This window comes from Lycorma delicatula, chromosome 11 (assembly GCF_047948215.1).
Source record: "Lycorma delicatula isolate Av1 chromosome 11, ASM4794821v1, whole genome shotgun sequence".
In the NCBI taxonomy this organism is placed as follows: Eukaryota; Metazoa; Arthropoda; class Insecta; order Hemiptera; family Fulgoridae; genus Lycorma; species Lycorma delicatula.
The window spans coordinates 26,860,685-26,874,374 of NC_134465.1; the positions used below are offsets into that span (position 1 = coordinate 26,860,685).

General features: G+C 32.0%; 1 protein-coding gene across 1 annotated transcript in view; it reads right to left on the reverse strand.

Moving 5' to 3' along the window:
- Positions 1-1,176: 1,176 nt before the first annotated feature.
- LOC142332491 (uncharacterized) overlaps positions 1,177-13,690 on the reverse strand; it is a 187,582-nt gene continuing 175,068 nt past the window's right edge. The window contains exon 3 of the mRNA XM_075378942.1: positions 1,177-1,233. Within this exon, the coding sequence (XP_075235057.1) occupies positions 1,177-1,233 (57 nt within the window). The remainder of the gene's footprint in view (positions 1,234-13,690) is intronic.

A 13,690-nucleotide genomic window follows, 5' to 3' on the forward strand; every position in this document is an offset into this window, starting at 1 on the left:
CGATTCAGGATGTTGGTCTGATACCGCAAGAGGGTTTAATGAAGGTATAATTCCTCAAAGTCAAACAGGTCCCATCGATTTATTGCTCGGACAACTCCCGGTGATACCATTTCTGTTATTTTTGTAATATCTGAAACAAATTAAAATATATTGAGTTTTTTTCTAAATGGTAATACGTTTTGTATTTGTGTGTTTCAGTCGGTGTTGAAGGAAGATTTTTTTCTTATTACTTTATTGTATTAATTTTTTTCATATTATTCTATTGTATTAATGTTTTATGTATTATTCTTATTTTATTATATTAATTTTTTACCTTTTCCTTTTTTTGTTTGAAAGTTATTTGATAATACCATACTGTCCCAGTAAAACTTACCTTGCTAATTAAGATGAAAAGATAATGATCTCTCTGCGATCGATGTATCCACTTTCAATAAAGATTGCGAATTATGAAATCACACAAATTGTTTCACTTATATACAAACACAACTGGATTTAACCGGTTACAACAACTCACACACTTTTGTATTAGTGACCCGATAATTATCAAAAAAAGAAAAACATTTTCCTTATCGCATCCGCTCTTATTAGAAACGACGATCCAGTTCGCACGTACGCACTATCGGCTAGTGCGCATGGGCCGATTTGAATTCCAATGCTGCGATTGGTCAATCGGAGAACTTTAGACCACGTCGGTCCCACAATTCTTCATTCGAGCGCCGCATCTCGCACGGTAAACACCTCCCGTGCGTTTGCGTGCATGCGTCAGCGGAGTGCATGCGTCACTCCGCTGACGCATGCACACAAACGTACGAGCACACACCACCTCCCGGTGCACGATCTGCGACGAGAACCTCTCTCTACCGCGTCGACGCCTCCTGGTGCTGCCACCACATCGACCAGGAACATCCTCGAGGTAAGTCTAACATTTCATTCACACACACACACACACACACTGACAATCGTATCATTAAAAAAACACAACTGCAGCGACCGCTGCGACAATCACACACACCAACAATTTCATTACAAAAATTCAACGACTTACATAGAACAAATTGCACTCACTCAGACACTCGTACACCGTATCCGAACGGTCTACGGCTTCAGTCAACAACAAACAACCAACCGTCCCCCGTTCGAAACCTACATTACCCACATTTTTTTTCACTTCAAATATTATTCATTTACTTCAAAACAACCACCACACAAAAACTGTTCAACACTGCTACCAACCTTAAAAAAATATCACCTCAATCATTTAATACAAAACATTCATCCACGTTGGCAACACTGACACAAAACAAATCAAGTTGGCATCACTGACTAGCTACTAGCACCACTGACGTCACTATACGTCCGCTATCTTGGATTGACGTCACGAATACAATATGGCGGAGTCCGCCATCTTGAAATCCAAGATGGCGGACCGTCCGCCATCTTGGATTTGACGCTAATATGCCTATTTACATAATACTTCAGTTAACAGAAGAGGAAATCAATCACGGTTGTTTTCAACAAGACGACACAACAGCGTACACAGCTAACAATGACTTTTTTACGAAATGTCTTTGGTGATCGAATCATTTCGAGGGGTTTTTGGCCTGCACGGTAACCCGATCTAACTTCCGCAAATTACTTTCTATGGTGCACAGTGAAACAAGCAGTGTATCGCAACAGATCACGCACAAATTACAAAGTAAAAACGTAGTAATAACATACCTACAAGAGATTCCTGTACATCAGCTGGTTAAAGTGTGAAAACAAATTAAAACGTGTGGCGTATTGATGTTGGTGGAGGTCATTTGCAACGCCATTTATAAACTATTCAAGTTATTGTAATATTTTTTTCTATGAAATAAAAATACAAAGTTATAAATAAAGTTTCGTCATTATACTTCCGTAATTCCAATGAACAGCAACTTTCGAAATGTACTGTAGTTTTTAAATTTTATTATAATTTTTTGAGTATTATTTCTATTAAAAAAACTGCGCTTTATTTAAAAAATAAAACCGTTCATTAGCAATATAAAAACAAGAAATCTAATAAAACTCGATAAAAATAAGCCATAAAAAAGCTAGAATATTATGTTAAATAATACTAAAAGAATTTTTTTAATAGTTTTAATTATTTTCTATTAATAATATTTATGCCTTAACTATGTTATGAAACGAATCCTTAGTGAATAGATTATAAAAAATCTGTAATAAAAAAATGTTATATAAGAAATATATAATCTGTTCTCTTTCAAGAAATTATTCCAGAGTAGGCTTTTTTGAATCCGGCATACGTTTTACTTTTTTTTTTTATTCAAACCTTGTTTGGAGTTTCATGTGAAAATACTTTGGGTGTAGAATAATTTCAGGTTATATATCATTATACTATAATAAGTGATCTACCAGGCGTTTGTGTAAATCATATATTATTTCATTATACAATTTTTTCCTTGTTTTTCCTGAAATAAATTTATATAAGATACTTAATGTACAAAACAAAAAAAAGGGAATCATTGAAGTCGTAATTTGATCACGAACAAGACTTCTCTCCTTACTCTACTCCTGTTATTAAAGGTACAGCTCATCGATTTGCACTTTATTTATATCTCCTCGAAAAAATTTATTTGAGCTACAATTAAACAATTACCGCAAATTCTCTTGCCAGGAAACCTTTGGAGATAGGTTTGGAAGAATAAAAAATTTATAAATTTAGATAGAACTTCAATTTTCTTCAGTTATTTTAAGGTAACTTTATTAAAGCAAATTTGTTATCGGCAATGCATATTTATAAAAATAATCAAAACGTTTTTTCAAAAAATTAAGCCCTACCGCTTAAAATTGGAATACATATTTTTTGTAATTTTGTTTCACCTCTCTTCGGTTTAAATATTTTTCAAAAATCTTTTGTAGGTATGTACTTCATATATAATCTTTAATCTTTATTGTTAGATTTAGAGAAAATCTTACTTAAGCAGATTTATTAAGCTTAACCTATGTATGAATATTTTTAGGAAACTTTCATGCCCCACCATTAAAAGATATATATTCTGTTTTTTGTCTCTAACTCTTTTAATTTTTTTATTATTAATAGTTAATTATTATTATTACCCGTTTATATATATATATATATATATATATATATAAATATAACAAAACTATTTTGTTTAATAATATAATCTTTATTAATCTCATGGGGTAACCTATCAACTATTTAAATTTACGTATTAAAGTCACTCACTACGTTTCACTTAAAATTCTCTAAGCTTTCTCAAGTGGCAATACACATTCATACACACATCATACAAAGTTTTCATACATCCTCCAGTATGTAAGTATGTATATCCAGTACTTACAATACGTAAGAGAATTTTTTTATATGTGTATGAACGTGTATCGTCACCTGAGGAAGCTTACAGAATTCTAAGTGAAACGTAGTAAATCTAATTTATAAGTTTGTATAATTGATTGGCAAACCCAAGTGATTAATAAAGTTAATAATAAGTAAAATAAGTCTTGTTATTACATTTAATTCCAACCAATCAAGAGGAAAATAAACATAAATAAATTGCATTTAAGTTTATATATATATATACACTAGGTCTGTAAATAAAATAATGAGACTAGTTCAGAAAGACTTTTTATTTACTGTCATATACATGGATTCTATCACCATCGAAATAGTTGCAATGGGAAGCCACGTAACGCCTCATGGCGTTACCCACTCTTCACCGTAGTGTTGGAACTCAGAAATAGGAATATTCTTCAAATGGTCGGTTACATATTTTTAATGTTTTCTACTCTTCCAAAATGGTGTTTTTTGAGGGTTTTTTTTTATATTCAGGAACAGGAAAACGTCGCAAGTCAGGTGAAAAGGTGGTTGAGGAACTACAGGAATGCACTTCATTGCCAAAAAAACATTAATTGATAATGCAGTGTGACAAGATGCATTGTCACGATGCAGGGTCCAGTTGTTTTTGATGGCTGGTCTCACGCGAGCAACTTATTTTCGCAGTCTTTCAACAACTTCTCGGTAAACATATTGATTTACAATCTGTTTTACAGGCAAAATCTCTTTATAGACAACGCTATTATCACCGAAGAAATAAATTAGCGTGGTTTTGATTTTTGATTTGCTCATTTTTCCTTTTTTGGGACGTGGTGAGTTTGAAGTGTGCCATTCCTTGCTCTGGTGTTTTGTTTCTGGGTCGTACTCAAATATCCAAGATTCTTCACCAGTAATTACATTTTTTTAGAAAACCAGGATCAGATTCAATTCGCCCTACAAGATCGCGGCACACTTCCACCCTGTTGTTTTTCTGTTCAACAGTGAGTTTTCTGGAATAAATTTTGCACAACTTTTTTCATGTCAAATTCGTTTGTCAATATTTGATGGATTGTGGTACGGTTCAAATTCAATTGTTCTGCAATCTCTCTGACTGTTAATCACCGGTTGTACCGTATTAAGTCTCTGATTCGCTCAACATTGTGGTCACTTTTTGACGTTAACGGTCTTCCAGAGCGTAAATCGTCCGCGACAGATTCCCGGCCATCTGAAAATCCTTTAAACCACCTAAAACTTCGGCTCGTGACAGAGTGTCTTCTCTATACGTTCTTTTCAATTTTTAAAAAGTTTCAATGGCACTCTCACCGAGTTTAACACAAAACTTGATTATACAACGTTGCTCATAATTAGTTTCACTCTTTTTTGTAACGCACAACAAAAACTAGTTTCACGAAAAGTTTGTTTACGTCTCACGTGGCAACAATAGACTAAAAATATTAATACCTAATATAAATTAGGTGTTCATATAACTTTCTTTTTTCTGTTTAGCCTCCGGTAACTACCGTTTAGGTAATACTTCAGAGGATGAATGAGGATGATATGTATGAGTGTGAATGAAGTGTAGTCTTGTACATTCTCAGTTCGACCATACCTGAGATGTGTAGTTAATTGAAACCCAACCACCAAAGAACACCCACGATCTAGTATTCAAGTCCGTGTAAAAGTAGCTGGCTTTACTAGGACTTGAACGCTGGAACTCTCGACTTCCAAATCAGCTGATTTGGGAAGACGCGTTCACCACTAAACCAACCCGGTGGGTTAGGTGTTCATATAACTATATATTTATTAGTTACTTTACAATGTTGCCACTTTGACCCAAAAACCTAGTCTCATAACTTTATTTACAGTTCTCGTATATTAAGAAAGTTGTCCATATAAGTTTTGAATTTAGTACAACCTAATATTAGGAGTATATAATATAAAACTACGACAAAAAAATTGCATGTCTGTTGAACTTCACCTCACACAACCAGAAATAAGGATTTAGGTATATTAACAAAAAAATCCGTTACGAAAGATATATATTGACATATTTTATACTAAGACGATGCGCATAGAATTCGACGAATTAAATAAAAAGTATACTCTTTTCAAAGTAGTATAATAAATGTTACTGCAGACAGATGGCAATACAAATGTGCTTGTACTGGACGTGAAAATCGCATCACCTACAACTATATGAACAATTGAAAAGAATTGAAATGCCTCGTCAGATACACTCAATAAAATGTCTGGTCATGTTATATGCTTGGATTTGTTTTTCTTTATATCTTAGTGACAATAAAATAAAAAAATTATAAAACTTACTTTTATTGCTTGAACAAGTCCTGAACTAATAAAAAATTTTAAAGTGGTGCTCTATTTCAAAAGAGTTCGGATTTATGTATTATTTATTGGTAACTATATTTTATTAGTATAATTGTTAAAATTTAAAAAGAAAGATACGTCTCTTTATCTATAATAAATATTACATTAATAAATTTAAAAAAAATAAAAAAACTACAGAAAAGCGTTCATAAAATTAAAAATCTTAATATGTTTTGCCTTTTGGTAGTATAACAATCATTAGATGTAAATAAAAATAGGAAAAATAAAAGGTAATACAAAAGAAATCGATATTATCAAAACTTAGCCTAAAAACTATTTTATAAAATTACATGCAATTTTTTTAAAGTTAATAGTGAATTACTTTACATAAAAATTAAAAGTTTAAAGTTAAAAAAATATATGGTTTAAAATATCTAGCCCCATAAAAATTTTCTTTTTCATTTTTTTATATTTTCTTTATTAAATATTTTTTAAATTTCAATGAAGGTTCTGTATGACGAGTAATCGTACCAGTAAAACAAAGAATATGTTCTTTTAAATTTTATCTTATCCTGCCATGAGTAAATGGGGGTAGCATAAACCATGGTTGACATTTGAATGGAAAATCCATCTGGTTTTAATCTGTCAACAAACGTTTCACTTTTGACACGAACTAATTTTATTTATTGTTATTATGTTTTTAAGAATTGTTGTTTATGTTTTTTTTTTTTTACAAAAAAAAATATATTTTTTCTACGGCTGTATTTTATATTTGAATTACGAAGTTGGAACCTGTGTTACCAGGAGAATCACTATAAAAAAAAAAACTTTCTTATGATACAGGTATTAAAGTAAAACCATCGGGTTGGTCTAGTGGGGAACTTATCATCACAAATCAGTTGATTTCGAAGTCGAAAGTTCTAAGGTTCAAATCCTAGTAAAGGTATTAATTACTTTTATATGGATTTGAATACAGGATCGTGGATACCGATGTAATTTGATGGCTGGGTTTCAACTAATCACACATCTCAGGGATTAGCGATCTGAGACCGTACAAGATTCATTCCTTCATTTAAACGTATCATCCTCTAAAGTAATACCTTACGATGGTTCCGGAAGATAAACAGAAAAAGAAAGAAGTAATTAACCAATCAAAAGCTACTCTTTTCAACCACAGACCAATCAAAACCGGGTATTGTTTGATGAATCAACTGTTTTAGGTAGATTTCTAAGAAATCTACCTATTGTAGTAATGAGTACCATGATTTCACTTCCGGAAAATTTCAACAGATCTTAGCGTTTCACATCCTCCAGACCCCAAACCACCGTCAGCTCAAAAGTTTGTATATATTTTTCACTTTATTGCAGACACGATTACTGGCGTAATTTTGCGCCAATCAATTTCAAATTATTCGTTAAAAATAACTCGACCCAAAATCTCGGTCGAGTTCGTTAACGGGCAAAATCGGACCATGAGGGTGAAAATGGGAGGGCTCTTTCAAAAAAAACAAATATCGTAATAACTTTCTTACTAACTAAAATATCGAATTCGTTTAAAGTTCTTAATATTTTTGGATAAGGACCTAAAACGTATATAAGTAAAGTTTTTTGATATCACCTACCATTGGTCCACGGGATGGAAAAAATGGGGTTTCGAAGGCAAAAATATCATACCTCCCTTAATAGGCATATTATCGAATCGGTTTAAAGTGGTCTTTAATCCTTTAAACATTACCTAAAACTTTTATCTGTAACGATTTTTGATGTGACCAACCCTTACTGCAAGGGATGACCAAAATAAAATATTGCTATAACTTTCTTATTGAGTAAAATATCGAATTCTTTTAAATTTCATACTATTATTTGGATAAGGGCCTAAAATTTACCTAGGTAAATTTTTTTTATATCACCAACGATTGGTCCAGATGGTTGAAAAAATTGGGTTTCGAAGATAAAAAAATCATACCTCCCTTAATAGACACAGTATCGAATCTGTTTAAAATGATCGTTAGTCCTCTATACATTACGTAAAACTTTTGTTAGTAAAAATTTTTGATATGACCAACCCTTACGGCAAGGAGAAAAATGTTGCTGGATTGTAAGATAGGGCTTGTCATATGCTAAACATGTGAAACTTTATTTCACATGCAAACATTCTCGTATAAAGTAAATTTTTAAAGTTGGAAATATTTTTTATCCCCTACTTAGCACCGGTGAAATCTAACTTCGCCTTCCGGCGTTTCGAAAGGAATTTTTTTTTCTTACTTTGATTTTAATCCGATTTTGTAATTAGCAAGTAGAGTTTAATTTGAAATTTAAACACCAATAGATAAATAAATTTATATATTTCATTGTTTATCCTTTATCCTTTGTTATCCTTTATCCGCTATCCTTTATTCTTTGTTTATTTATTTTTTATTGTCGGAATCTGAGGAAGAGATATATGTTTAACACCGATCGATAATAATGAAAAGAAAAAACTTAACTAATAATTTATTGACTTTGAAATATACTGTTTAATACACTCTTGCGAAGTTTATAACACTCGCTAAGACTCGTGTTTTAACTTACTTCCACTCGTGCATAATGGATATAATTATTGGCTCGTTACGTAACGTACTATTATACTTTATTTTATTTATTACTTTATATTGAATTTTTATGTACCCTTTACCTACTAATAATACATGTTTAAGCATTGAAATGTCTTCTACTCTTTGCATTTTAATTTTTTTCAATAGTATTTAATATTTCTGATTTCAATTCTATAAAATTAAAAGCATAGTTTAATCTTAGCAATTATTATTTTAATACTGTTTTACCATTTCATCATTGACTTTAACATATATACATATACATATATATATATATATATATATATATATATATATATATATATATATATATACTTTTTCTTTTTTGAAGTAAGAAATTACCAGGACAGTTTTTTAATATTTAGGTTAATGTAAGGAGCAATATGTTTTTTAATTATAATTTTTATTAAATATTCTAAAAAATGTTCATCTTAGGTGGGGGGTATAATTCCATTTTCTCATATTATCGAACGATTATGTTTTTATGTCTTCTGTATCCGGAATCTTAAAAACTTTATAAGTTACTATCAAAACTTAAGATAAAGTTTAGTATAATTGTTTTTTTTTTTTTTTTTAATATTCTATCTCTAACGGGGCTATCTTACGCATGGTTTATTTTTTCAAAAATAATTTTACTTTTAACTGACCTCAAAAAAGCGGGAAATTCTCTAAATTCATACACAACAAATGTTTTTCCCCTTTCATATATTTTCTTTCTTTTTTACTGATTGTACAGCAATTGACAAATTTTTTTTAATGAAAGAGGAGGTAAATCTCGCTCGCCGGTGCTCCCGTTCTACTGCTCAATGATAAAGGCCATTAGAAATAAGTACTGGTTAAAAAATATTTTCCCGCCAGACAGCGCACATACTCTTTTCCTCACAAATCATTAACCGATATCTAAAAAAGTTGTATAAAGAAGAAGAAACTTTAGCATGTATAATTTTTTTTAGTCTCCAGGACTACCGTTAGGAAGAGATGAAATGTCAATCCTTTAGCGAGAGAAAACGTCGTGCCTGACCGGGGTTCGAATCCGAAACCCTCAAATAAAAGGACGAGACGCTACCACTCGCGCAAAGGAGGCCGGATTTTAATGTATAATTAATTAAAGTAATGTATAAAATAAATGAAAAGAATAATATAAAAATAATATTTGTATGTTCTCGGAAAAACAATTTAAATCCATTTTTATAATAAGCTGATGTTAAATTAATAATTTACGTATTTCGAGGGTACTCCGGATCTCGTAATTTTGAACTGAAAGCGATATTTTTAAATATATATTTGATAAAACTATATAACTGACATCAAAGTAATATTTAATTGTGTTACGTCTTCAGTTTTTAATAAATCTTATTAGATTCGATAAAGGTTCATACGCATTTTAGCGTTTTGATAAAAAGTTAAATAATTTCTTTTAAGTATATATTTTATTACTTCAAAAATATAATAGATTTTAATAAAGTATAATTCGTGATTTAATATATTCTATAAACATTTGAATAATGTAATGATAGAACCGATGGAATAAAGTGAAATGATCATGTTTTATTTCAAGATAATATTCTTTCATCTTATGAGCTGCCTGTTTTGTAGGCCTGTTTCGACAAAGCGAGAAAACTAAAATTATTAAAATAAATAATTTATTTAAGAATTGAATCGTATAAGAACCAGCTACGGAATATGTCGATTAACAACAGTATTAAGATAATTCAAAGATTCCAAAATAAATTGGTGAGGACCATAATAGACGCGTCGTGGTTTGTTAGGGGTACAGAAATTCACGACTATTTAGGATTACATTGTACAAATGAATGTAATTTTCTGAAGAATGTTACCCACTAGGATTATGGAAAGATACAAAAAATTAACTGGCTGTACAAACAAAGGTTAAGCATAGTATAAAAAATTATCTGGCATAAATCTGTTGGACCACAGCGGTGACATCAGGCGACTGAAAAGTTTCAATGTGCTGGACGTGTAACCGGATGAGTGACCTGAAGAAGGAACCCAGTAGTAGGAATACAGGATGATGCTGTCACTGTATAATTAACTTCACTTTGATAGTAAAAATTACAGCTTTTAAATTACGACACCCGGCTGATAAATTTTTCACTCTACCGTGCTACACGAAAACAAATGGTACTATCGAATTGGGCGTGGCAGCATATGATACCTAAAGTCCTCCTCTACAAACCTGCGATAATGCGTTGAAATCCGTTTACCGGTTTGTTTTCAGTAGCAGTTAAAATGGAGTCGAATACAACCAATATGTCAACACGGTTAAAACATCGCGCAGTGACCGAATTTTTAACAGCAGAAAATCTGAATCCTACGAATATTTTTCGTCGTTTACAAACGGTTTACGGTAGTGAACTGTTGACAGGAGTACCATGAATAAGTGGGGGATTGGAATTTTGCGAATGTGAAGCCGGTAAAGCGACAAATGAGGACACACCTCAGCGAACGACCAGTTTCTGTGACTGATGGGAAACATCGAAAGGAGGTGAACGATTTGCTTTAACGTTACCGGCGAATCACCCAGCAACGCATCGCTATTCAGTTAGGCATACCAAAAGAACGAGTTGGCCATATTATCGAGCAATCGGGTTACCGTAAAATATGTGCACAATGGGTACCACGCAAACTCTCTGATAGCTGAAGTTTGATTTTACTTTGCATCCGCCGTACTCGCGGATTTGGCTTCGTGCGACTTCAACTTTTTCCCTGATCTCAAGAGAGATTTCAAAGGTAATCATTACACCACTGACGATAAGCTGAAGGAAGCTGTGGCCACTTGGATCCGAGAAAGACCGCCAGAATATTTTAGTGACGGAATGCAAATATTTGTCACACGTCCGGAAAAGTGTATCAATGTAAACGATAATTCCCGTTTAATGAAAAATAAATACTGCATTTTGTAACTAACGTATTCTATTTATGTTTTATTTCATTCCAATATCTCTTTTCATTGCTATGCTACGTATATATGTTCAAAATTTATCAGCCGAGTCTCGTATACATACGAATATATTCGTATACAGTTCAACTAAAAAAAAAAATTATAATAAATAAATACAAATCGTTGCACTATTTCTTTATATATGTATTTAAGAAGGTAGATTTGAAAAAAAAATTGAATAATGAAAGAACGACGTAAAATATTAAGCTTCAACCAATTGTAGAAAAATTAAAGAAAATATTTGTCCGATTTTAACTTTTTTTTTTAAATTAAAATTTACACATTTTTGTACAAACCTCTAATTCACGACATAATAACATCGTAAAATTTTGAAAAGAATGGTTTGTAGTTTAGAAGAAGAAAAAACCTGATATCTAGTGAACAGAGATGCAAGAGAGTGTCCCGCTACCTCATGTACGCGTACCGTTAGGTTCTGGTTAGATGTGGAAGGGGTGCCTAATGACAGGTCTCCTGAATTAGCTAACCAATGTTGGGTGTCGCCTTCCCTGACTACAACAGAACTATGCTTGTTACTGATTAGACATGCGGACCCCGTACAGCACTACTGGAAGCTTTGTAATGAACCTGTTTCCCCTCCAATCCCTACCTTTACGTACCATCCATCCCTTTTAGCATCACAATTTCCCCTTTCCTCTAACCCATATCATACCAATACACATACACACGCACCCCATAACCCTCTCTCTTTAACTCAACCTCCTCTCTCATCATAGAACTCTTCATTAAAATAATTATCGTTATAGCTCATCGAGAACTCATCTCATTCTCTGAATTTCTCCCTCCTCTTTCCCCCTTTAGAAACCGTACTGACACAGTCGCTCTTCACTATAACTAACACCATATTACACCCTCCTTTATCACCATCCTTTGGATATTTTACCACTACTCCTTTTTTGTGGAATGTAGAATAATTTAATAATTTCATTAGTATTATTAATTTAGTTTCCTGTATTCCTATACGAGTCTGTTTTATGCTTTGTATTACAATTAGCATGAGTGCTTTATTATTATTTTTTTTTGTTTTTGTTTGTTTTATTAATTAATTAATAATTAAAATAATAATTTTTTAAAAAATAACAATGTACCGATTTTTTCTTTAAATCAAGTAATAATTTCACTATAATCCAGTATTTCTTACTAACAAAGAAAAGAAGAAAAATGGAAGTCAAAAAAAATTTAGTAAATTTTCTTAAATTGAAAAAAATTTGAAAAACTTGATTTCCAGCATATATATACTGTACAGTAGTAGTTCCAATTAAAAAAATAAAAACGTAAACTTTTAAAAATTAAAAGCATACAAAGTTTAAAAATAATAATTGTTATTATTTTATACATTTAACGTTAGATTTTAAACAATAATTTTTATATTATTCAACAGTTAAAATTACTGATAGAAATAAATATACATTACTTATTATTAACTATATCCAACAATAAATTAGCTTTGAAAATTAGATAGTGCCCGCTGCATTACTGGTAGTTTAGAATGTGCTCTAGCATTCAAAACATTTGGAAACCACTGGTATAGACTATAATAAATGCTAATCTTTTTTCTTTAACTTGTACTTTATATGTACTTCAAGTAGTATTACTTTTTATTCAATTCTTACTTCCCATCTTTTTTATTATTCTATAATAGTTAATATATATATATATTTTTTCATAAGTTTTTCACCCGTCCTATCACCTCTCAAGGTGTGAGACGACGGGTCGCGTGGGGTAAACACCAGATGTTCGAAACGCACACCTGGTGCTTAGTAGTTTTCCGGACGGGAAGGGCAGCTCTCCAGCTGAGGGATGGGCTGGCTGTCCAGAAGAGGAAGTCGGCGTGTTCTGATGAGGCTAGAGTGACCCCGGTGGGATGCCTCTACAGGGGGCTGGACAGGGAGGACAGGGCTGCTGCCACGACACTCTGAGGTGACCAAATAATGCTTCGTTGCCAAAATGGGTGTTTAAATATAAAAAACAAGTTTTTCATAAGTCGGGGTTGTGTTTATCCTTCCTTGTACGAAGTAAAGGAAGTGTTGTAATCGCGAAAATTTAGGTTTTCAACGGAAATATCCACTTTCACCATTACTGAATTCATTTTGATTAGTTTCGGCGTGACATTTGTACGTACGTATCTCGCATAACTCAAAAACAATTAGCCGTAAGATATTGAAATTTTGGATTTAGGATCGCTGTAACATCTAGTTGTACACCAATTCTTTTTATTGCAACTGACTGAACCAAAAATGTCCAACAAAGCCCAAAATCAAAAAACAAAAATGGGTTTTCTTAACTGCAGTAATAATCCCAATGCTCTCATTTCAACCATATATCATAAGTGGTACTTATTTTTATTGATTCCAGAGTTATAGCCAAATAAATTTTAATTAATAAAATATTTGGATCTTACAAGGAGAAGGTACATCGGTTCAAATCCGACTTCATCTCCTTTTTTTTTTAATTAAAATATATTGATTTATT